The sequence below is a fragment of the Echeneis naucrates genome, chromosome 22 (assembly GCF_900963305.1).
Source record: "Echeneis naucrates chromosome 22, fEcheNa1.1, whole genome shotgun sequence".
Lineage (NCBI taxonomy): Eukaryota > Metazoa > Chordata > Actinopteri > Carangiformes > Echeneidae > Echeneis > Echeneis naucrates.
In genome coordinates, this window is record NC_042532.1 from 17,256,080 (window position 1) to 17,282,652 (window position 26,573).

Consider the following 26,573-nt stretch of genomic DNA (forward strand, 5'->3'; position numbering starts at 1 on the left):
AAAACTGCTGTAATTACCCAATGATTTCCCTCATAACTGCTAAGGAATGGCTTGCTGTGCTTCGTCCCCCAGCTGTTCCACTGCAGCAGGTCACTCTGTATATAGGATACTGTAAACACATGACCTTGGGCCATGGAGATGACCTCATGTCATTACATGTTCCCCCGTCATTGCTTTTGTATGATTAGTGCTAGTATTTATTTATTTCTTTCTTTTCTTCTTTTTTTTTTAAGAATTATTTTTGCATGAAATTGCACTCACATCTGGATTTAGATACTGTACCATGCTATGCCAGCTCTTTGTGGGTTTATGGTGACAGCTGGGGTGTCAGAAGTGTCCTGCCTCAGAGTTCACGCTGAGTGTGTTTACTGCACATCCACATTCTGGAGCTGGAGACCGAGGTCAGTAAGGACATGCTGCAGTCTCACTTAAAGGAACAGTTCAACATTTTAGGGAAATGCATTAATTACTTCAGATTAGAGGATCGATAACACTCTCCAGTCTGCCCGTTGAACATGGAGCTGGAGCCAGGATGTGGTCACCTGAAAACAGCTGGACATGACCTACAAAAACTGAATCACAGACTGTCATATGATCCCCATAAAACCACCACTTGGTATTTTTATGCTCAGTTTGAGATACAAGGTGATGATGAGCTTTAGGATGGTGTCGCTGCAGATGTGTAACCTACAACTGAGCTGCTTCCTTATTACCGAGGCCTAAGCTGTGATAAGAGTCCTCTGGTTGTCTCTTTGTCCTCAGAGTTTATTTTGCTTTGGGCTCCAGGTCAGACATAAAGTAAATAACTCCACATTTACTCAGCATAAGGCAAAACCAACTAGTCAGTTAGCTTAGCTTAGCACAAAGACTGGAAAAGTGTGAGAAACAGCAAACGTGGTTCTGTTCAAAATCCACCACCACTTCAGCCCGATAATTAACGTGATATGTTCAAGCTGTACAAAACCAGAGTGTAAAAACAAGCTGTGCTTTGGGGGACATTATGCAGGACTCCCTGTTAGCCAGGCGCAGAGACTTTGGTGTCACTGGGAGGCTGTCAGCCGTGCAGCATAACCTCCTGAATAAATAAACCGCAATTTGTCAGCGCTACACTTAAAATTTTCTAAAAGATAAAAAAAAAAAAAAAAAAAAACAGACAGGAGAATGGTGTCGATCTTCTCATCGAACTGAGCAGACTCCAGGACACGGAGGAGATTTGAGGAGATTTAAGGATATTACTTCTCTTCTCCTCCAGCACCTCTGACCTCAGCTGGGAAATTATCAGCTGCCCCCCCCCCCCTCCAGAATACTGCATGTATGTGAACACACTCATCCAGTCACATACTGTACTGCTGCTACCGTGCTCCCACAGAGTCACCCGTGCAAATAAGAGGGCTGTGTGGCGAAGAGAAACAGAAAAATAATCGTTTCCTCGTGATCGAAACTCAAGTGAACCACCTGAAGCGTATTGTAACACTCAACGCAGCACGGTGCCTCCTTCTGACTCACACCGGCTAGTTAGTAGCCTCAGTATTTATTGTTTCAAGTGTAGGGAAGCACCTCAGGATGTTTAATAGTAACGAATTACACGTTGTGTTTTAGTTGTGAGTTACAAAAGGAAGACTTATACAGTTACGTGAGGAAGTAAGGTAGTCGTAATGCTTCGATAGCTTTATTTAGTTAATAAAGGAATATTGAAAATGTTTATGTGCAATGACGGTAGGTGCTCAGGGACTGCAGAGCTCTTCTAGGTGAAATGTAGTGATGCCCTTTAAAAGTTAAAGGTCAATAGTGATTTAAAATGAGGGAGTTTCATTATGAAACGCTGTGCATCACGTGGGAGAAACACACACAAGTAGTCAGCCGTCCAAACTGCTCGTTAAGCCATTTTGGAAGGAAACTCGTTACATATTCAGAGGAAAGCAAACAGCAAGTGATCAAACACTGTATGAAGAATGTGAATTATAAGATGGGGAGAAGTTTCTGAAGTGCTGCTTGGTGAAGCATGTTGTTGGGTATAGTTTGTCTGTGCGTGAGTTTGTGTCTTTCATGGAAAAACAAAACGATTTTGTCCGTCACTGGAGCTAACCATCAACCAGAAATGTTCATTTTGAGTCGGACAAGGATCAGGTCAAAATTACCTTTACGTTCTTGTCTTTTAGTCAATAGTTGTTTTTTTGTTTGTTTGTCCTTTGGAGTAGCTGTTCATCTCAAATTAAATATGAGCTACGTCTGGTGTTTAGTAACTGCATTGTGATGAAGGTCTGGGAGTTCAGATCAGTCCGACTGAGCTAAAGCACAGAAAGTGTGAGCTTTTTGTTCGTAGAGATTTGTACAGTAGGCCCATCCTATAAGCTAAGTTACACTGTGTCAAGAAAAAGAACAAAAAGAGGCTCCTCTGTTATTGTCGTTCTAAATGTGATGCTTTTAATTTCAGTCTCAGTTCTGCTCTCCGTCACCATCATCTGTTCCTGCTCTGGTCATTGTAATGAGTTTGTCAAAACGCAGATTCACGTGCACACTCATTCTTGCAGAGGACCACAAATGACTAAAAATGAGGTTACTGCCTTCCCCCCTCCTCCTGGCTACACACATGAATGCAAACCTTAATTTCTTTATTCTTCTTCTCCTTTTTTTTTTTTTTTTTTTTTTTTGTTCTTTCAGTTCACGCCTGTAGCTGTTCTGTAAAGTGCTGTATAAAAGTAACCATCCAGAAAATAATAAGATCTATCAGCCTTTATGTCGCTGTTTTAGTCTGTGACTGTGTAGAGATTTTATTCATTTTTTTAATGTGTCCTGCGGGAAAACCACGCTCAGCCTTTACATTTGTGCCAAACTGTTTGCAGACTTTGTGTGTCATACGGATTGCAGGTATATATCAAGGTATATCTGCGTTAGTATGCTGTCGTTGCCCATTGTTTATTCACAGAATGCCTGGAGATGTTCACATTTAATGGTTCCCGCTGCTGGAAACTGCAGGAAAAACTCACATTGAATAGTTAATAAAGATAGAAAACACATTCCAGATCTGCTAGACAGTCATTGATGTCATTTAAAGCAAATGCGGAGGCAATACTGTAATTACCCCGTAAGACCCGGGGTAACAAATAAGACACAGCCGGTCATACATTGTGATGGTTTTATCGTTTGCAGAGAGGACAACCTCGACACCAACGCTCCCCTGATGTTATTTATCTATGTCTGTATCCTGTATGGTTATGCTTCTGGTACATTTGTTTCTCATGTTGATTTTACAAAACATAGTTTTATGTCACAAAGCCACTGTCTTTTGTAAATAAATCAAATGTGAGATATATTAAAAAGATTTAAAATATGTCTCTCGCTAGTCATGTCATGATTACTCAGTTTACTCTAAATGCATTCTGTGTGAAATACGATGCACGTACAGAAGTTTTCCTTCAACTTCACTTCCTTTCATTACACGTATAATCCTGCAACATAGTATTGTGCTGCATTTTTAGTGCAGAACGTCTTCCATATTCAGGTATTATATGTCCATCCTTTTTTTGCTCAAAGACCGGCCAAATGTTTCCTTCACGTCAGTCAGACGTCGTGAGCTCGCTGTAGCTCGCTCTCTGACCTCAGATCACATGGGAGGAAAAAAGCAGCAACAATGCTTTGTTACTTTTTTCCAGTTAAAGTGGTTTTGTTGGTGAAGCCTTCATAATGTTGCTCTCTTTCTTCCTATAAATAGGAAACGGGGAAAAAGTTCTTTCGAGTAGTTCAACCAAAAACAATCCCCTTTCCTGCTTCACCCATAAAACCCGCAGCCAAAAAAAACTGACCTTTTCTCCCCTGTTGTTTCAGCCGCAGCCGACTGAGGAAACCGATACAGGTGGGATGAGTTGAAGTCAGTGGCCCACTGGCTGGCAGCAGACCTCTGCTGCCTCCAGGTCAGGAGCTGCTGTGGCCGCTCTCCTCAGATGAACCTCAGTGAGTCTACAAGAAAGAGGAGACGCTTCTGCTTCCAGATCAGTGAGCCACATTCAGCCCGCTGCACACCCATTACCGCTTTCTCTCTCTCTCTCTCTCTCTCTCTCTCCTTTCGGCCTTGCACGCCCTTGATCTGCCCCCACGGGGAATTGCTCTGTGGGGCTTTAGCAAACTCTCACATTTGGCAACCGGCGCCGTTTACCTCACTGTGTCTCCGTCTAGTGGGCATGCACGGGATGGATGAATGTTGGTTGCGGAGCTCGAGCTGCTGAGGGGTTAATGGGATGGAAGTGATATGAGATTTGATATCTTTTTCTGGCTGCACTCTAGGAAATGAACTGGAGATGTGGTGCCAGATGAAGGATCCTGCGCAGAGGATAAAATCTATTCCACATCTGTTTTGTTCTATATATGTAAACGCAAGGCCAAATAAAAGATTAGTGGAGGGCATCCGGGGCTGTGACTGGTCTGCTGCTGTCACCATGCTGTTGGCATGCAGCTGCATCTTTCTCCGATTCATTTAGCCACTACTAGAAAGTCGAGCACTTTCCAAATTCATTCATTCATTCATTCATTCATTTCCAAATTCTCCATTCAAAAAGTTAAAGAGCTCGACGAAGCAGAGTAACAAAAGACATCAAACCGATTTTGGCTGAATCAACAACAGCTGCAGTTTCTGTTATGCAGAAGAAACGTGATTCCTGACCGTCTAGTCTTCCATCCTCTGCTGATCTGCTATATTTTTAATGACTAATGTCTTTGCTTGATGAGCATTATGATTTCTTTTTGCACTTCCTGTGAGAATTTTTTTCGATGTTACGCGTCCGCTTACAAAATCTTTTTTCTTTGTTTTTTTTTTAACCACACAAGTGAAGTTTCCTGAAACTTCTTCTTCACAGACATGTTGACTAGTCATTGCAGGAGAAGCCCATGTGGAACTAATACTATTAACGACGGCTCTGCTCCGGTAATTAATCCGAGGCAACGCAGCAGTTAAAAATGTTATTAGCCAAACCTGCTATGAAACTGACCAATTTAAACTGGCGCTGGACAGGAAACGCTGTAATGTAGACATAAACCAATTAAATACAATAATTCACCGTGCTTTAATGATGGAGGAATGTCAAACACGGACAAAGGTAACGACGGCACGTCTGCTGGGATAAGGGGGGCTGTGCGGTGTGTTAGCTTAAGTTTGTACATTGCAATAAGCAAAGTGGAAGCAACTGCTGTCAATGAAGCATTTCCCACATGGCCACACTGAAACCACCTGTAGCTGCACACACGTCTGGGCAGAGCCGCCTCTAAATCACTGCGTGCTGAGTGAGACATTCAGAGATTAGAAAGTACTGAACGATGGCTGTGGAAGGCCAACGAAGGCATGTTTCACTTAAGCAGGCCCCAGTACTCGCTCGAGGCGCGAGGCAATTTGCATGGCTGCTTAGGGCCCCACGACCACCAGGGGGCCCCTAAATGAAGCAAATTAAAATGGGAAGTCTCCCCGTGTTCCCGTGGGCATTTAGACAACATTAACCTGTGTTGCTTCTGCATGTCTCATGATCTGCTGCCTTTCACACATTTTAATTATAATGAGATGTAATTTACTGAAAGTCGGCTCTCTGTCGGGAAACCAGAAGATAAGTTTAAAAAACTAAAACAAACAAAAACAATCTTTCTGTCCTGGTTGGTAGGGTTGAGTTTTAAATTGGGTTCCTAATGCAATCATTTTTTCGGTAACACACACAGACAAAAACAAACAAAACACTTCCACATTGGTGACTTTGTGGCTGTTGTGTGTGCCATCTAAAGATCAATGTTCAGTTGGGTCATACACATTTTTCTTACATGACCCAAACACTATTAATTATATGAGGGTCCATGCAGGGATGGACACACACTGTAAGTATGTGTGCAGAGGGACTCACTCACTCACACCACAGCGCTCATTAAACTCTCAAATGAAGCATGTGGGTGTTGAAACCGGCTGCTGATATTTATGCGTCATGATGCAGGCCTGTTGTTTGAACCGCTGAATGTCTGCCCCCTTTAATTTCACCATATTTTGCTCAGCTTTGTCAAGAAAAGTGTAAATATGAATTGTCTAAAAAAAAAAAAAAAGAAGAAGAACAAGGTGTGTTGGGGCTTCTGGACCCCTGAGGTGACATCATGTGTGTGTGTGTGTGTGTGCAGAGCTCCTGGATGTGGCCGGCTCTAGGACCCGGTGGCAGCCAGCAGCACCGTCGGCAGGCCCCTGCAGTGAGAGCGGCGCATCTGGAGGAGAGCTGGCCGGCTGGGGAGGTGGAGGACGGGGAGAGAAGAGGAAGGAGGCTCCGGGAGCAAGCGAGACACAAGAAAAGGGTCAGGCCTGGGACTCCGGAGAAATCGGGTAACCGCACACACAGCGATGCAGCAGCCCGTTCAAACGGCGCGCAGGAAGGGGAACCTGAACACGGACAAAACCGAGAGAGCGGAAGGCGCTCGGTGGAAAACGGAGAAATTACGATTCACCGCTCGCTTTTTCTTGCAGATGTGCCGATTGGACATCGCCGATGTGCACTCGGGCTTGAATTTACGGCTCAGAACCGGGATCGGCCTGACTGAATAGTGAATAGTAATAATAATGAAATAAATAGCGGGTTATCCTTCAGTGGCCGTGGCCTGCAGAGAGCCACAGTCCCCCGGGTCTTACTGCAGACTTCCCCTGCTGCAAAGAAGACGTCTGAAACTTTATGATGATGGCAGGCATGAAGGCGTTTGCACTGATTCCACTTCGGTTTGCATGAAAATGCGCATGTGTGGCCTCATATTATTATTATTATTAATAATAATAATAATAATTATTATTATTATTATTATTTGCAGCAGCGAAGGCTCAAGCAGGCAGCCCATCATTCTGAATAAATCAGCAGCGATTGTCATTAATCTTGATTTTTAACCCTTTCGTGCATGATCAAAGACACACAGGCCTATGATTTATTTATTTATTTATAATTTTTCTGCACATTTCCACGAGTTGCACCATGTAACTATGGCTCCATCTGCGCATGGGCTGACTGCTGGAGTAACTTTACCATCTCCAGTCTATATTAATATCAATAGAAACGCTTTTGATTGTCCTCGTTTTTTTTTTTTTTTTTTATTATTATTATTATTCTTTTTTACAGTTATCTTGCGCTCAGCTGGAGCCTTTTAATGTCAAACAGGCTGCTGGACGTCTGTTGGTGTAGAAAGTGGCCCAGGCCCTATAGGTCCTATAGACCAGCTCAGCATGGGAGCTTCCTATATGATTCACAAAGGGAAAGCCGGGTGCCCACAAAGTGCTTCCTTACAGCAGGAAATAAAATTGAACTAAACTGATTTGAGGGAATCTGCTCTAGAAGTATCAGGATTTGTAAGTGCACCGTGAATGAAACTCTGCAGCACTTCACAGCATTAATGCAAAGCCGGAGTGGATCTAATGTCCAAGAGGCTGATTAGTTTGTTGCTCTTCTTCCTTTTTCCTGCAGGAGCGTGGAGAGAAGAGGGAAAGAGGGATCATCTCTCATTCATTTATTTTTATTTTTTATTTTCATTCCTTTCAGTTTATCTTCGCCTGAACCACCACCCCCCCCCCCATCCCACCCCCCATCCATCTACATCCACCCGTCATCAGACGTTGCCCACAATCCCATAATAAGACACCTCAAAGATGCCGTCCAACACTGTCACCAACACCAACAGCGCTGCATTCAAAGGCTCAGACTTCACCGACTCACCTGGAAACAGAATGGTAAGAGACACATGTGAAATATAAAAGTGGGTCTCAGGAATTTGGGAGATTCCTTTGAAGCTTGGCACGTCGGCGAATGGCTCAGGATCCCTCCGCTTTATGGCCTGCTGCTGGTTTGAAGAGTTCATTCATTCATTCATGTTTGGATGACTTCAGATAAGCTGTCAATTAATGTGGATTTGAGTGTTCATCAAAGTCACTCAGAGCTGATTTAAAAGATTATTCACTCCTCAGATCTACTGTAGTACAAAGTGTTTTTTTTGTTTTTTTTTACTTTCCAAATATATCTACAGAGAGAACCTGTTAGTGCAGGAGTCGGTATATATTTATATTTATATGTGTGTGTTGGCGAGTGTTGAAGTCAAATTTCATGTGATAGTGTTGTTGTGATGGATAAATAAGAAGGTCGTGGTTTAATGCCGATTGAAAATGTTCCCAGTTTTATGAATGGAGTTGAACAGTCCCGCCAGTTAATCCTTATTGATCTCTGTAATCCCAAGATGAGCGTGTAGACTTAATTGTATTGATTAGTTTTGATGGTCTGATTAGTTTGTTTCATTTATTTATTTATTTATTTTTTCATGAAGAATCCAGCAGAACGTGACGTGCAGACAGACCTGTTATTACAGTCCTTGTGTAACTGCAGCATCACCGATGCTGCTCGGTGGCGGAGGCTGCTGCGAGGTGCAGCTGTATTATGTGACATTTGCTCGTTGTAATGGTGGTTAGTGACGTGGGCGTTGGCTGGTGTAGGTTGAGCCAGAGCTGGAACGGCTCTTTTACTGGAGGGGGGGTCTGTCCTCTTCCTCTACATTCCCATTAGACAGTACTGCCCTTAGTCTTGTTGCCTGGCAACAGACATTGCCTTAAATAACCGGCTACCCAGACGGAAATAGTGCAGAGATATTGACAATGTAGCAGGGTTCACTCCAGGCTACAACAAATCATATTCCTTTTTTCCCCCTTTTTTTTTTCCTCCAGAAAATATTAGGGTGAAGCTGTGTGTCAGAACAGCGAGTCATTTTCATTCAGTGTGTCTCCGCTCTGAGGTGGAGAATTGGAGGTGCGGCGTTGTGTTGTGTAGTGTAGGCTGCTCCGGCACAGATAGCCAGGCACCACAGAATTGTGTCATCCATGTAAGTGTTTCCCAAATGAGCCTGCACACCAGGCTGCACTCAAAACGTGCTATTATCTATGCAAATTCTGCCGCTCTGGTAAGAGGGGGAAAAAAAAAACCCCAACAACCCCAAAACAAAGCACCAGGCTCCGTTCTTGTAATCATCACACAATGAACCGGCAGCATCTGCAAAAAAAAAAAAAAACAACACAGTCTCGAATAAATGCACAGATAACTACATTTAAAACAACCCTATAAAAGCTTTTTTTCCAGATTTCAGAGCCATTTTTATCAGTTCTATCCCCGAGCTCATTAATCACAGCAGCATCAGTTACTCTGATCACATCCATCTCTTTATGCAAATGAGCACATCACACTGGGACACTAATGGTGGATGGATTTATTCCATATTAAGAGCAAACACTCACATGAAGTAACGTGGCCTGACCTTTGAAATTCATGCCTGTGTTTTATTAACATCCACCACCTCTTACATTATTTAACAACAGGAGTCTGTTGGAATCTGAACGTGCTGCAAAGCCTAATTTGTTTTTAGAAGGAATATTTTTGTGCCTGTTTTGCACGGTTTAAAAAAAAAAAAAACCAAAACAAAACAACATTATGCAAGGAGTAAGTAAGAGGGAAGAGAAAGAACAGTGAGATGTTGCAATTGTTTCTCGTCCGTGTTATTTTTGACATATGTGCAAATGGTGACACTAGTCCCACATTTGGACGGCTGTTTCCACGGCTATAATATGGCCTGACACAGAAACCCAGTCTGAACTACACTTAGCAGGATAACTAAAACAAAAGCAGTTTTTGTCTCACCCCAAGGTTTACTCAGTGGTGGTTTGGGAGATTGTTATCATATAACATGATTTTGATCAACAGACATACTTTCTACTCAATAGTCTCATCGCCTCATATGATGTTTGAATATTTCTTTGCAGAACGCGTTGACTTAAAATGTCAGGTTCACAATTTATTCTTGACAGCAGCTGAGAAAACAATCTTACCACACGGCCCGTTCAGGAGCTTCTGATATCACGCGAGTCTGCCAAAGGGTTTAAATCTAAAATGGACAAGATAAGTCCCTGAAATGCAAAGAGTAAAACTGAGCATCTGAAATTCTGCGACAGCTGTGCAAACTTGGTCTCCTGATGAAGATCAGGTGATGGGATCAGTTACGACGGGGACTGTCGTAAAAGCAGGACGCAAAACAAACAAATACAGATATTTGGAAAATACATAGATATTTTCACGACTAAAACAAACCACTGATGGCTGCAGTGATATATTTATTTTGTCTCATGGTAGTTTTTGGACAGTTTCTGGGCGGTTTTAATTGGCTTCTTATTGAAACACTGAAGCTGCTGCATTTGTCTTTGCTCTCTCCGACTTTCCTTCTATAACGCTAACACCAAAGTGTCTTGTTGCATTTAATGTATTATACAAAGACAAGGTCATGAAATGTCCAAGTCATCATCTCTCATCTTATTCTACCTCACAGATTAAAAGCACTTAACAAGTCGGTAGCAGTAATAGCTCAGAGAGCTCATTTATCTTTGAGGGAATCTTGCATTCAGTACTGAAGGAATTTAATAAGCTCCCAGCCCTCCACCCCCACCTCCACCCCAACTGCAGCTGTCAGGAACAGCCTTGCAGTCTTATTTGCATTCAGACCTGGTGCTGGTGGTCCTTTTCAGTCAATATTGACACTCAAAGCATCTACATTAGGATCATCTTTTCTCCCAGGAGCACTTGGTGGTGGCAGACATGGGCCTTTGTTCGCGGGGGTAGACAGTTTTATTAATCAAAAAGAAATTGCGGCGAGGGGAAGGTGGGGGCCGCTCGACGTCTTTGTAACCGTGTCAAGAGGGAATTGTCTGTGGAAGGTCAGCACTGTGTCCGCAGCTCTTTCACTTCAACCTAGTTCAAAGGAATGTGTCATTCAATTTCTATCTGTCTCATTGTCTACTCAGCCAAAGACCCGGTGCCCCGCCCCCCCCCCCGCAAGCGTTCAAGTGTTTTAGTGTGGTGCCGTTTGGTGCATGTCTAACTAACTGTGCTTTTGCTGAGGTATGAAAATAATCAGAAGGTGATGCAGGAAGTCGTTTGTGTCCAAATTGCGATGTTCTCTTTTTGTTCGCAGGGTGAGAGCACAATACTGGACATGGACCTGAGGACGGAGGAGAAGTTGGCCAAAAATAGTGCCTCCTGTAAAATTGGCAAGCCTGGAAGAAAACGCAAGCAGTTTCCAGTGAGTGTTGATCCGTCATGTCAAATCTTACATCTGCACCCACCCAAACTGATTTTCTGTCAGCTTTGGTTAAATATTGCTCAAGATGGGTCCGTTCAAGGTTAGACATTAACTGGTCCTCTTTCAGCGCGCACATTTATCTCCCTCGTTTGCTCAGGAAGTTGGTTCAAGGCAGACTACGCTTCAACTAGTTCATATTAAGTGTCCACAAAGCCACAGCGTCTCCATTTTGATTTCAGATGGAGCTTTTTGTTCCACTTGTTTCCTGCCTGCCTCCTCCACCTCAACCGTCAAAGAAATGTTCATACATGTTGGTGCTGCTGACACAGAGACGGGTCAGACACAGTGAATCATTAACCGGGGGAATAATCTGCACTTCAGTTCACAGAAATAGGCAGTTTTATTAGAAGGGTTAAATGTTGGTGACTTGGTGACAAAGTGAACTGTCCAAGATGGCCGTTGAGATGCGTGTGCGTGGCCGTATCATGACTCTGATAACCAGAATAAATTTCATAGTCACACTCTCTCAAAGAACACGTTATCAACAAGCTGAGAATATCCAAATCCTAAAGTTTGTCTTATCCACCCCTCCATAGAAGCAGCATCAAAGGTCTTTGGAGACAGCCGGTAATATTCTTGATCTTATGTGAACTTGCTGTACACAGTCGTCATTAATTATTGCATCATGATCGAAATGTTGGCTGTGGCTTTTGCTCAGTGAAAGGTTTTGGTGAAATTTTGGTAAATTCGCAAAATTCTGATCGGCCTCAGTGTCTCACTGTTCCAGTTCCATTAAGACATCGCATGATAGCAGTTTGTACTCATGAATAAACATCGCACCATGTTTTTTTTTAAGATGCGTGCAGACTCTACACGAATGCCATTTGTAAACTGTTTGGGATGCCTATTCTTGTTAAAAGCCCAGATTTAATAATGACCCCTGGGCCAGCGAGGATCTCTGTAGTTTTTCTCCCCGAGATGTTATCATTTGCATAAGCCTGCGTTTAAAATCATGTTAATTAAATCTCACTGGGTGATTCAACAAACCAAAAAGGGGATTAGAGACATATTTACAGATAATATATGATGGGGATACTCCCCAGGGTTTGTCTCTGTATTTAAAGCACTGACTGTTCTTCTCAGGGAGAAGCAGTCATTCAAACACGAACTTGGTAAATTTAAAAGCCATCGAAAAGACACTGAAGGTTCCCGGACATTGATCAGTGGTTGATGTTTTCTGGGTTTTAGTGCTAACGCTCACGGGGTTTACACTTTAAATATTAACCTCACTGCTCTTCCCTGTCGTGGTTCCAGGCTATAACATGCAGCGCTGCCTTCCAGGAATCTCCCGCTCACATTAATCAACAGCCTGCCTTCAACTCCTGATATATTAGCACCTGATTAGGGCTCAATAAAGCATTATCTTATCTCAAAGTTTGTGAGTGTCAAACCTGCAGTATAATACAAAACAAACTGGTTGCGTGTTGATATTTATCTGCCAACCTCAGCTTTTTAGCTGAATGCTCCACTGTGCTTATCAGCTAGTTGCTCTCGGTGTCTGCCTACACGGGCCGGACGGTGTAGGCAGTGGAACCAAAAGAATGATCGGCAGACACTGAAACAAAGAGTCCGATGATATTTATCGATCTGCTTCACGTTGGTAATGTATGTTTGTTAAACTCCCTTTGAGTGACGTTGCAGAGCTGCAGCAGTAAGGAGGATTAGTCAGTGTTTTGTTGTGACCTCTGTTTGCCTGTCTGAGCTGCCTGATTTACTGACTGTGAACTCTGACCTCTGGCAGGGGCCTCATGTAGTTCACTGGGTCACTAATGTGTTGTGTAATTCTTTCAGCGACAGTTGTGTGTGCTGTTTTTTTTTTTTTTTTTTGGGGGGGGGTGTTGTGTGCCTGTGTGGGTATACTGTTTGTGTATGTGTTCAGCTTTGTGTTTGTGCCTAGTTTATGTTGTGCGTGTGTTACTTTCCTCTGCTCATGCATTTATTCAGAATATTAATATTGTTTGAGTTGTGGGTTGTTGTTTTTATTCGTCCTGTCAAATAGATTTAGTAGAGTGCGGCTGTTCAACATTTACAGTTAATTTGTTCTCAGTTACTACAATGATGAAGTCATTTAGAGTCCTGTGGCCTGCGAGGAATGCTGAAAAACCGACTTTGGCCTGATGTATCTTTGTTTTTACGATACAGTACCACTTTCATGGAAGTTTATTTTGCGCCCCTGTTCCACATAATTTGCTTTGCATTTACTACACAGACGTTTTGTGGGTGTCTGGGTCACATTAAAGCTGTTTTACACTGTGTTTGCCTCTTCAGTCAGCGAGAATCAGATTAGATTTGACCTTCTGGCTAACAGTGCGGGGTCTTGTGTTTGCTAAATATCTTCTGCTGACAGACGGATACCTCCTGAGGTGTTTGTCACCTGGCTTCAATGCAAACTGCGGTGCCTTCGTCTGCAGGAGCTGAAAGCTTCGGCGCTGCTCTCATCACTGTTGACAGTTTGATCTCACAAGACATGCTCCACTTTCTGCTCCCAGTGACCCAGTAATGGAATTGTCTGAGAAAGTGTGTTTTTTTTTGTGGCTATTTATAGGCAGCAGCAGTGACATTATCACATTTACTTAGATTTGAAACAAATCTTTTCAAGGTCTTCCAAGACAGTCAGAGCTTTATTAGGCGTTAAACTGAGTGTCTGCTGCATCTTCAGATGGGTCAGCCCTCTTTGGATTTACTCCTCTGCATAGAATGAAATAGTTCAACTGGGCGTTCCAAAGTGGACGGAGAGAGAAAAGTCCTCTGTTGTCAAACAGCCAACATTTTTTACATATTTCCATGCTGCTGTAATGATGAATGCTTGACTACAGGAAGCCCACTAGTGTACCTGATGAACTGAAAAGTAATCCCTTCCTCTCTTTCCAAGTTAATGGCTGTACTGTAGATTTACTGGCACAGCTTTGAAGTTTACAGCTCCAGTTTAACAGACCTGAACCTAAATAAGTTGGGCAACATGTTTGATTCTGTTCAGATAGAGCTGTGGAGCCTTACGGGATCAAATCAAGCTTATCTAAAATGAAATGGGTGAATGCTTTGATTGACATTTTCTTTCAGATGGCCCATTTACCCAGCAAAGACTGAAGAGTGCTTATTCTCTGTCTGATAATGGCAGCTGTTTTATTGGTACTCGCTGCTACAAGCACGCTGGATACGTTGGAAGTCCCGGAAGGCTTTGTTTATTGTGGCGACAGCTACAGTATGTCCATATGTGATGACTGATGATAGGCACAACGCTGCTGCAAACCCTCACAGCATCTAACTGTAACATAAAGCCGCAGCACTAACAAACTACAAAGCTGAAAGACTGCCAGGATGTTAGCATTTCAAGCCTCTCTTCCTCTGCCTGCAGGTCGAGAGTTTTGGCTCCCTCAAAGATGGTGTGGGTGTGGGCAACAGCTACGTCGGGGTGGGTAGGCCGTCCATGGCGCAGGTCCACAATGGGGACGTGGGCGGTCACAGAGACAGGACGTCCAACGCCTGCTTCCCCAAACAGGAGAAGAAGGAGGTGGAGAACGGGATCCCCAGAGACCCTTCCTCCTGCCGGGCGGAGGACAGCTCCCATGGTCAGAGCCTGAGCCCTTCCCAGGAGAACGGATTCCTGCTCAGCCGGGAAGAGCAGGACTCGGAGAAAGAAAAGGACGACAGCCTGACAACACAGCGCAAGAAACGAGGGAGGCGGAAACTGGAGCGCCCAACAAAATGTGAGTTTTTTTGGCTTTTTGCTTGCTCAGCTTCAGTATTTTTTGATATGCTCCGTGGATGCAGCAGGAAAAGTCATGTGCACGTGACTCATACAAAGGGTTGAGTAATGAACTGTAAATCAGATCAAGTGGGTCTGTGTGGCTCCACACACACAGAGCGTGACACTGACACTTCCAAGATGACTAACACAGAAGCTAAAACAGTTGCACTGTGCAGGGAAGAAACTGCACTCATAAATATTCGGACTATGGCATAAAGCAGCCATAATAACAATGCTTATACTGTTACTAATGTCTTATATTTGCTTTGCTCAGTGTTGGAACACTAAGACACCTCTCTTCTGAATGCCACTGTGGTTTCCTCAAACGCTTTCACAACGTGCCACAAGTTGTCATTTGAATGTGCAGCGAGCACCATGTGACTGAGACAAAAGTACAGATGGGGACACAGTGAAAGAGAGACTGCCACTGAATGACCCATCTCAGAAATGAAGCATTAACGCCTTCAGACCTGGTTAATCACAGTATTTCACTCACAGGTTATATGCACAGCTTGCCTTTGTTATTGTACCTAAAATATTGGTAAACTTCTCAGCAAGCTGTGAAAGCATGAATTTGTTGGCCTGATTAAGTGGATTTAATAAAGGTCCAGTAAGAGCTAAGACAACAGGAACGGACATGTTTCAGTGCAAAACCCTGAAATAATTACAACTGAAAATGACACATGAAATGATTATTACCTGAGATTACACCATTGTTTAAAACACAGCAGCTAATTAAAGTGCTGACTGTAAAAAACTGTTTCATCTTGGATTTTGGTCACACAGAGCTGAATCTTCAGTGGATAAAATTAGCATACGAAGGTGATATGAGTCCGGGGGCATTGTTGGGAGGGAGCGGCGCTGACAGGTAGTTTGGAGTATCACCTACCCCCCCACAGATATACACGGTCCTATTTCTCCCTCAGCCACGTGTCTCCTCACTCCCCTCCCGCCGTAGAGACACCGGCTCTGACCTTGATGGGGAGCGCAGTAAATAAAGCCAGGGGAGGAGCCACTCGTCTCCTGGCAACTGGCCTCTGTTGAGAGCTGGCAGGTCTCTGTTGTGGCTGCCTCCCTGTCGGGGGCCCTGCCAGGTGGATGGCGTCGTGCCCAGAGCTCTTTACAAACTAGGTCTGCGCTCTGTATTCACCTGGTCTGTGCTTCTAGGATCTGTTACTTCACTTCCCAGAGTAAACCAGGGATAACCCTGTTTGCCTTTGGTGTGAATGGCTCCAGATCCAGATCCTGCTCAGCTTTCGTGTCATAGAGACATAACACGACATAATCCACTTTATAAATCTCTATTTTTCTTTCACATCATCTGCATTAATTCATTTTAACACTCACAAGTTTCACAGCGCAAAGTGTCAAAAGGCTACTCCTCCTCCAGCAATGACAGTAATGCTGCCTGTGAAACCCTTATGTCATCAGGGTGTAAAGGCAGAGTCATTCTTACCATAGAAATAGAAACAAGGACTAAAACGCAGCAGGCGTTCATCATCTTGTGTTTCAGTTTTGGCGAGTTTTTAACTGTAACTCGTCTTCCAACATTCAATCACTGGTTGAGACTTTGTTCCTGATAATTACCTGCCAGCATGTTGTTGATGTTTCATTTGCTACTCATGAATTGGGTGGCATCTATATTTGGCATAGAGAGCCGATGCGGTTATGAAGTTACCTCGGACAGTTAAACAGCATCCGAAAGTGCTGACACCGCCTCTGTGGCGGTGACATTTTGCCGCGATCACATACGCCAGGTAAAAACATGGCCTGCCACTCACTTCTGCTGATAAAGTGTCTGTTTACGATACACCGACGACTGAGAGGCAACAAGCAGCAGGCAAGTCAACTGAAAGAGGAACTAAATCCTCAGCAGCGTGAGCCACAGAGTCAAGGAAATTAGAGCTCTGGCCACAGAGGCCTCCACATGCAGGAAGGCATCAGCACTCATGCAGTAATGTGTGAACATGCAGCACACACAGGTTGTGTGAGGCTGCACACATGCAAATTTCCCCAGTTGGCATCTGTCTGCGAGTGACATTTGATGCCTATGACACGCTGATGTAACGTTTGTAGAATTTCTTACAAACCAGATGTCAAAAACAGGAGAAGGTAAAAGGCCAAACTGTGCAAATTCTGTAGCTGCAGTGAGGAGATTTGGCACAAAGGGCATTCGGAGAAGGCAACTGTGATGCAAAAAGCTGCACGGATAGGCACATGCACAGCCACCCAGGCGTTTAATTCAGATTACATCAGCAAAAAGTGGCCACAGTACCAGTGCCTGGAAGTGAATTGAACCTGCATGGTGTCTGGGCTACCCCTAATGTGAGGCACTAACATTAGGTGGGACCGGAAGACATGAGATGTACATGCATGGAGAAATGAATGCTGTAGCTGAACAAGTTTGGACAAAGCGAGTGTGGATGTAAAGTCCCTGGTGGGGGGCTGTGTGGCGGATCGATCGTCAGATAAACAGGCTCTCTGTTATCCATCTGGAGGGCAAAGGAAGGATTTGAGCTCCGGCTGGAGTGGAACTGAGCTCTAGCAATACGAGAGCTGGAACTCGCTCAAACTGGCAAGGTATACTCTCTGTGGGCAACATTAGCCAGCTCCCCTCACAAACCCAATGACCTTGGCAGTCCGCGCCGCCTCACCAATTTGTTATATAGTCACTTATTCCCGATGAGGACGACAAGACCCGAAAAGAGTTATGGAAAAAAAGAATCGAGGGGTTAGGGGAGGAGGGAGGAGCAAGGGGGCTCAGCTACACATGGAACAGACTTGAAGAGGCTGCTAAGAGAGCAGACTATTGTTTGGACAGGTCTGTAGGGTCCTTCGCTGTTGGCTGCGCAGAAAACAGGCCTTCAAAAGTTGTCCTGGGCCTCTCAGGGCTCAAGTGTTATGATAGTATTTGGGCTTCATCTCAGCAGATAGTCATGTTTACTGAGGCCGTGCCGTCATGCTAATTTGGGACACAGCTGCTTTCATGTGTGTACACTCCACCGGTGAAGTATCACTTTTCTTGGGCACTTTTAGAAATACTGGCTTATATTCAAATGGATCATTGTTAAAGTCAAACCTGAGGTGTTGGTTTGAGCTTTTCTGATGAGGCTGATTTTGGCTCTCTCGTCTGTTTTTCTTCTGCTGCTGCGGGTGAAAACGTTTTCATGAATCATGCCTCAGTTGGGTGATATCCATGCTCTCTGGCTAACCCCTCACTTCTCCGCTAAAACACAGGCAAACAATGCTGTTAAAGAATGAATAACATGCCCTTGTTGTTGTAGATCCTCCAGGTCTTAAATCATGGCCAAGTTAATGGGAAATCCCAACTGCAGCTTTTATTCTGTTTAAGACGTTTTTATTAGGCTGTGGCTTCAGCGAACGTTTTCTGTGCTATTTTTGATCATCTCGCTGCACCACTTCTCCAGTTTTGTGACCTCCTCTGCATATATGGGTAATTTCTTTCCTGCACAAAACGTTCCTTTCTAAGAAAACTTCGATTGTGGTGTGTTTGGAGGCATGAAGTTCAATCAGTGGTGGATCAAGCCTGGAGAGCTTTTATTAAATTAAATGTTAATGACCGCCAAACACTCAAATGCCTGCAATGTTTTGTTGAAGCCAAAGCAAAAAAAATATATGTAAATCAGCAACCTAATGGATTTAGGCCAGATAAAAAATCTCTTTTACACCTTCAGTATTGGTTATAGTGGCTTAAAATGTAAAAAAAAAAAAAAGAAAGAAGTTGTTTTGGATTTTCTGGGCAAACACCATCTGCTAATGAAGATCATGTGAAATGATCAAAAACTCCACAACAGTTGCTAAATGGATTTTTTTAAAAAGCTGGATTCAACATGAGTAAATACATTTTCAGCACTGGGAATAAAAAATAGAGTTTATAGGCTCCACCATCTTTTTCTGTCCCAAATAACAGCTTCCACACTGTCTGTCTGTATGTAGCTCAACAGCAGCAACAACAGATTTGTGTCCTGATGCAGGTTATGTGACGCCCCACAGTCCCAGAAGTGAAGCGGTACATTGTTGCCTTTACGGCTCAGTGTCAGTGGCGTGGGAGGGGTCATGCTAATAGCAACCAGCTGTGTGTCTCATTTAGAGGGGACGTAAGGTCAGAAGTGCGATACTTGCCAAAATAAACGTGGCCCCTCTCCACGCTCATCATAACCTGGGCAGCCGATCCAGACCCTCTGGGTTGCATCAAACCTTCGTACGGCACCTGAGTGCACAAGCAGCAGGGATCCCACACTCACTTTGAATATGCATAAAGAGATTTCTAGAAGATTTATTAAATTGACTATGACAAATATACAGGTAACACGGTGGATGAATAAATGTGCCATTTGGTTTACTGATGAATGGAAAGCCACTTACGTTTAGCACAGATGCAGGGACAAGCCATGTGGCCACTTTCCACTCTCCTGTGAATGATTCAGGCCATCCATTGTGTCGCTGTCCTCTTTCTAGATGTGGAGCACAAGGAGGAGGACGGGGGCGATGCAGTCAAGACCGAGGTAAGATTTCTGCTCTGTTTGTGTCTTTGTTCTCTGGCTGATGTAACTCATGAGGTGTCTTTCACAATTGCCAAGGCAGTAGTTTCCTTTCTGGGGGTGAATTATCTTTCCTGTCACAAACCGGGACTCCTCTGCTTGCCAGCACAACAGATGGTTTTGGTGCAGGTTGAACAAATGCAAAAGTGCTTTTTCATGACTTGGAAAAGGGACCAGAATTTCCGAACAGTTATCACATCATACTGGTATGTTGTCAAAATATCAGTCCATCTGGTCTTGTTATAACAAAGTCCTGATTTGTCTCATTGCTTTTTCTTTATTACAGGACAGGCTATACGCTCCATGAGGCTTGCCTGTTATGTTAAGTCCAGCGACTTAGCACAGCATAAATACTGGAAACAGGGTGAAACAGTTACTCTGGATTTGACCAAAGATAGTCTAGTTTTTTTTGCTTTTTTTTAGACTGTTTATTTGCATTCTTGTAGAGAGTTAAATGAGGAGATTGATACCACAGTCACATTTTAACATCTGTTAAATATTAAGCTGGAGTCTGTTATCTCAGCTTGACATAAAGACAGGGGAAATAACTACCCTGGTAACAAATCCTCCTTACAAGCAACTCTAAATTTGAGTCTGTAACCAATTGCTTGCTTAATCTTTTTGCGCCAGACTAATTGTGGATGGGATGAGTAACTTGCTTGCGTTGAAAACACTTTGGATAAAACATTTTAATTAGTGAGCTGTAAAGTGCGACTTCATTTTGGTGAGCTAAGCTAACCCACTGCTGTTTTGTTTTTTTTTACATATTAATCTTCTCATCTACATCGCTGCAAAAAAAAAAGAACAACAAACAAACAAAAGAACACACATTACTTTTAATGTTTTAAGGTGACATTTAGTGGTGCTGGCAGGTGGATGGTGTTTAATCTTCAGAAAGAGCCAGACCAGTTCTTTCCCTGTTTTCAGCCTTTTTGCAAAGATAAGGTCATCAACTGCTGGCTCCAGGTTTGTATTGAATGGATAGATATGAGAGCGCAGCATATAGATCTTTTCATATAGCTCTTGGCAAAAAGAAACACAAATTGATGTGCGTGAAGAGAGAAAATAAAGTGTCTCTTAAAAAGTCAAACTAATCATTGAAGTTTATTTCTGTGTATCATTAAACCCTTTGCCTCCCGCTCTCCACAAATATGTGCTGAAAGCTTGCACTGAAGGTAAACTGAATCTGCATCGATTGCTGACGAGAGGCTCGGTATAGTAGCTGATATACAAGGTCCAGAAAAACAGATTCGTTCTCTTGCCTTTGGACTTGTGAAAGAAATGGTACCTAATGGTGTATAGATTTGAAATATCAAATACACTTGGGAGCTCTTCGGATCAGTCGGTGCTGTGGTTAGACCTTGAGGCTTGACCCATCACAAGCTGACACCACCAAATGGCACACAAACATCAGTCCTCATTTTTATTTATTTATTATTATTATTATTTATTTTATTTTTTTTGTAGAAATCCGGCAAATCCAGTCACCTCAACTCCAAGTTAACCTGTTAACTAGAGTCTGACCGGCAGGCTCTGGCAACAGATCGGATTGCGCACATTTCCGAAAAATCTGGCTGCTTCCTTATGAATGAAAGAATCGAAAACAAAGTAGCTAACTTTTATTTTTTTTAACACCTTAAACAGGGAGGTCGAGGCAGGCTGCGAGGGGGAGTTGGTTGGGAGATCAGCCTTCGTCAGAGGCCAATGCCCAGAATAACCTTCCAGGCTGGTGACCCTTATTACATTAGCAAGCGGACCAGAGAGGAGTGGCTGGCCAAGTGGAAGATGGAGGTGAGTACCCCAGCCACTGCAGAGAGCAGGACAAGTGACAGGCATGGATCACGCTGCCAGGGTCGAAGATAGGGCTCTAGAGGGTGGTGTATTTTTATCCAAGTGTATTTGATGGGTCATTTGATATCTCATGAAGGTACCATTTATTTCAGTGGATTTCCAGGGCCATTGGCTCAGCATCCTGGTGTTGTTGTTGTCTATTTTATTAGCAGAGGAAGAATCACATGCGGCTGCTGTGTACATATCTGTCTCAATGACACGACTTGTGCTTCCCGTATGAAAATTTAGACTGTGATAGCTGTTTAAAGGGTCCTTTCACCCAAATACCCACATTTTTGTCAAAAGCTAGAATAAAAGTGGGAACGTTTGAGTTATACATTTTTAATTTTAAGATGGATTTTACTGCTCAGGAAAGTCAGCAGCAGTCAGCAGAAGAAATACCTCATTCCTATTACAGACTAATCAACCAGGAATATGAACTTGAAGTAATCTGAACTGGCCACATCCAGTGTGTTTTAAATCTACTTCGAAGTTGGCCGGAATGTGATCTGGACTCTCTCATGGTTTCCATCATAAATGTTTAAATCCTGTTACTGGGACCACTCATTGACAAGACAGCCTCACCACAGGTTTGGCCGCGCAGCCGTTTTCTAGCTTTTGATTGCTTCACATGGGAGATTGAGATGGAGTTGGAAGGAAAGACATTCAGATCTTCATTTTAAGGGCTCATTTTCCATGTTCAGTGAGATCTTAATAACTGAGATGGCTGAAGTTTGTTCTGATGGTTGGTTCATTGGTAGTCACCAAATTCTGATTACCTTTATGCATCATTTATTCGGCATGAATGTAATACCTATAAATGCCAAGGTCCCCACATTGCTCATTATTTTGTCATGTTAAATATGATTTCTGGTAGCATCGTGATGTGGTTCAACTTCATCTGTTACATAATGAGGAGTCTCTCTCTGTAGTATCAACATGGGGTCTTCCATTTGTTCTGCCTCCCCGCCCCCCTCTGCTCCCTCTGGAGAAGGCTTGGGGAGCAGCCATAAAAACGTCTCCAGAGAGGAAATATTGCCAAATTAGCAGGACATGCCGGAGTCCTACAAGTGAAATGTTGTAAAATATGAGGCAAGTAGGCAGTTCACGTTTTCCAAACAGAGGTGCATTTTCTTGAACAAGTGGCTGTACTGGACTAAGATTTAGGGGGATTTGCAAGATGCAAATTGTGACTATGCCAGTTTTTTCCTCTTCTCTCATCTGGTGTGGTGCAAGCTTTGATCTAATTTGCACAAAGACTTTGTTTTGGCATCAAAGCCCTTTTTCCTGGGGGGTAATGTGATGCATAGCCTTCAGTTTTGCTTCCCCTCTCGCCGCGAAGCATTTTTTTTTTTTTTTTTTTTTTTTTTGCATGCTCTTGCAGGAGGGGAGGACATGGTGGCTGAAAGGGTTACTGCCATCTTGCACTTTCTCCAGGATCCCTTTTTTTCTCATGTGCCTTGTGTTACAGTGGACTTCTCCGTCTTTCCCTCTCTGTTTCCCTCCCCTATTCTTTTTTCTGACCCCTCCCCCAGCTATGGAAATGAACTCTGTGCTATGGATATGAGGGTGAAGATGAGGTTTGCAGCAAATTTCCAGCCCTGCTTGCAAGACAGCCTCTTGGCTCGCTGCCAACATTTTGCAAGTCCTCTCTATCCAACCAGAATTCCTGTCGGCAATCACCTGACCCTGAATTCCCAGACAAAGAAATGTTCATGCTTTCTTTTTTTAAGCGATCTCTTCTACCCCGAGAGTGGGGGTGAAAAAAACTGAAGCCCCACACTGGATTATGAGGGTTGCGCGTTGGCGTGTATGGGTATGTGCACTGCATTGTTTGTTTGATAACAATGGGGGATAGTGTGCATGTCTGATTAGCCTGCTTATGCCGAGGGGAATATGCTGACTTCAGGTATTTCCACGAGAGTTGTTGTGGACCATCTGCTCTGCACAGCTTAAAGGGAAACCGTCTCTTTAAAAAAAGGAAGAGTGAGCAAGGCTTTAGCCGTGTTTGGGAAAAAGTTGCTTGCATGAAAAAAGTTTTTCCCGGGGGGTGAATATGCGCTGAAACTATTTCCTGTTTCATAGCAGTGCCTAGAAAAATGTCAGAGTAACGTCATTCTTGTAGGTCAAGTACATTTACTTTTAAAATGGAGCTGTTTTGTTTGTTTTTTTTTCCTGAGCCAGAATGATTTTCACCTTACATAACATTGAACTGGGAAAAAGGTGAAGTCTTCGTGTAGGCCTCAGAGCCCTTTCTTTCCTATCACTGTGCACTTTGTTCTGTCTGTCTCAGGACATAGATTTACTACGAGCACAGTCACTTGATAAGTTGAAAAAGATTTTAAAGAGCTTTGGAGTAAAGCATGCTGCCTTCTCAGGGGAGATTTTTTATAAAAAACTGCATGAGTGGATTCTTGGGGAATTGTGTTTACATATTCATAGCTGACTTTGTAATATTCCCAATTATCTCTTAAAAGGACACAATACAATGAAAACCAGATGGCCTATTTTGGTGTGACCCCTCCTGCTAACAAGGCCACTGAAACACATCTGTGAAAAAAAAAAATGTAAATAAAAAATCAGGCTAATGAAGACAATGGCCACAGAACCTGTCATTGTGCATCTTTCTTTTCTTTTCTTTTTTTTTTTTTTTTGCAGAGATAATCTGATGCCTCTTGAGTTAACTACACCTGTCCTGTCCAAACCTAAGGAAGGGTTTACTATTTGTACTGTCTCCCTCAGCAGATCTGTGCAGAAGACATAACTCACTATATAATCCATCAATTACAAAAAACAGACCCCGCTGTGTTTCTCCTGCCTGTTGCGCATGAGAGACTACTGCACTCAAAGGTCAAACTCTTTTGTGTTGCTTCAAAGGCTCGCTGTCATGTTGTGTGAGGAAGTAATGTTCAGTGACAGTTTATTTCATCTAACTTTTTACCTTTAATCTGTTTGCAGAATGCTTGCTTGTTTGTATTTCATGGCACCTTTAACATCAGCTTCTCTTAAGAATTTCTTTTTAGGCTTGATGTCTTTGTACCTGTATTTCATGCTAGCGTTCAGGGCAAACATATCGTGACCCTTTTAAAGCTGAGAACAACCATATAATAGACGGGCTGCATAGTAAACACGACCTGTTTGTTAACAAGTAGAGCGCAGACTAGATCCTCAAGTATGATCTGCACAATCCACAGACCAATACCTCTTCCCCTTTTTTGTGCTTTCCAGTGCACTCTGTCACCTCCTGAGCCCTCAGGGTATCATGCTGCACGGCTTCTAAGTCAGATTATCTGTTATTGTGCACCCAACATGTCTCCACTCTCTGCCAGCAGCCTGTAGAGCTTCTGTTTTCACTTTGTCCATAACATAATCCATCATTACTGTAGTACAGTAACTGAAGTCTGCTTTTCCACTGCATTCATATATAACCTTTTTTTTTTTTTTTTGAGGGTGAAAAAAAAGTAGATGCTTTTCACTGTAAGGTTGTTAAAGCACATTTCCTCTCCTCTGTTTATTCATCTACAGTATGTATGCTGTCATTTTTGGCATTTGTCTTCGGCACGGCGTGACAGCGGATATAAGAGGTGGTATTTCTGAGCTGTCAGTGACGGGCAGGCGTGCGTAAATGATAAAGAACGCATTGTGTCTCTGCTACCTCCTTTCCTATTTTCTCCTTTAGACTCAGAGGGCCTGTCTTGCTGGTCGAGCTGCACACACACTGTGAGGCCCCCAAAAGGGGGCATTTACAACTGGGAAGAAGTCCAGAGACAAATATCTGGTTCTTATAGCCACTGTACTTTCTCTCCTCCCCCCACTGGCATTTTCAGCATCACTTTCTCATTGGCTCCGAGGATTAGGAGTCCTGGAGACAGTTGGACCCTAAACACAGCAGAATGAGCACAGTAACAGCTCAGCTGCTTTACTGGTGTCGACAGATCTCCCAGTACAGTATACCTGTGATCACTGGTTGTCAGAGATGAAGGAGCTGGACTAATTTCTAAAAAGTGCATCAGTCACTATTCCCCTCACTTGCAGATTGTTTCTCCCCATACACATAACACATCGAGCAGTTTAATTGACATTTGTTGGTTTTTGCAGTTTACCATCTGGAACCACACATCCAAGCAGGCTGTCGAACACTAACTCCAGTGTGCTTGTGCTGGAGCCAAGAGGCCTTACGCATATGGCCAGGGGCTTTGAACCATCCATCCAGCGCTACAGTACAGATATTTATAAACCACAGCAGAGACTCTTGATTGAGGAGCACATGTTTCTACTCTTCTGTGCAGATACCCCTCCCCACGCCATCTAGGCACCACCTCCCCTTAAAGGCGCTATTGTTTACGAGTCACACTGGGAGAGAGGATGGAGGATTGTACTATATGCTCTCTCAGTCTCTTTGCTACTTCCCCCTTTTTCTCCTCTTCCCACACACTCAGTACATCTCTGGACATTTACAGTGTGTGTGTGAGACCTGAGAACCTGAGAAAATGACTTGAGGAAAGTAAGCACAGCTGTGCAGCAGTGCTCTCACGTGGACCCTATAGTATGTATAACACGTGTTTACATATGGGACTGCAGATATATATTCTGTGCATGTGCATGCAAAAGAGAAGGAGAAGAAGGAAGTTAGCATGTGAGTCCTACCGTGTGTGTGTTTGAGAGAAAGAGATCAGAATGAGTGCAGCTGTTCGGGATTTACTGTGAGAGGCTTAAGTCCCGGCTGCGTCTCGTCCTCTCTGATCAACCTAGCGGTTCAGTGTCAGGTACCACAAACCCAGTGAACTGCTGCTACAGCTATGGACACTATAGAGTTACTGTATACACTGCTGTTGATGAATGGGCCTTGCAGGCAGAGATAAAGGTGTGTTTACAAAGGCAGTCGGATTCCCACAATCAGTGTGCACATATACAGCAGAGATGACGTGCATAACTTTATTTGTTGGGCTGTCACACTGTCAGGCTCTTCTTATACTGCAGCCAGTGCTGCTAAATTTTTATCAACCGCCGGTGTGATGCACCAGTTTTTATTAAGTTATTCTGAAGCAGTTTTGGCTTGTTTTGACAGTCAGGAGCAGAGAGGCAGACAGGAAACATTGGGCGAGAGAGAAGGAGTGAGATACACAACAAAAATCCCCAGCCTGAATCAGAGCACGGACGTTGCAGTTATGTGCCATAGCACATACTTTCACCCAAAGCTGCACTAACCAGTATTTTCATATAAACAATGGGTCATAGGTGAGTCTGTGAAATAGGTAGTTTGAAATGATGAACTC

At 43.4% G+C, this 26,573-nt stretch overlaps 1 protein-coding gene across 5 annotated transcripts in view; it reads left to right on the plus strand.

Moving 5' to 3' along the window:
- Nucleotides 1-6,221: 6,221 nt before the first annotated feature.
- Nucleotides 6,222-26,573, plus strand: part of dnmt3ab (DNA (cytosine-5-)-methyltransferase 3 alpha b) — a 32,280-nt gene continuing 11,928 nt past the window's right edge. For 2 of the 5 annotated variants that reach the window (XM_029493147.1, XM_029493149.1), the window contains exons 1-6: nucleotides 6,222-6,337; nucleotides 7,458-7,720; nucleotides 10,990-11,097; nucleotides 14,513-14,864; nucleotides 19,385-19,431; nucleotides 21,112-21,258. In XM_029493147.1, coding sequence (XP_029349007.1) covers nucleotides 7,640-7,720; nucleotides 10,990-11,097; nucleotides 14,513-14,864; nucleotides 19,385-19,431; nucleotides 21,112-21,258 — 735 coding nt within the window. In that variant the 5' untranslated portion in view covers nucleotides 6,222-6,337; nucleotides 7,458-7,639. The remainder of the gene's footprint in view (nucleotides 6,338-7,457; nucleotides 7,721-10,989; nucleotides 11,098-14,512; nucleotides 14,865-19,384; nucleotides 19,432-21,111; nucleotides 21,259-26,573) is intronic. The other 3 variants (XM_029493150.1, XM_029493151.1, XM_029493148.1) reach the window with 2 other exon arrangements.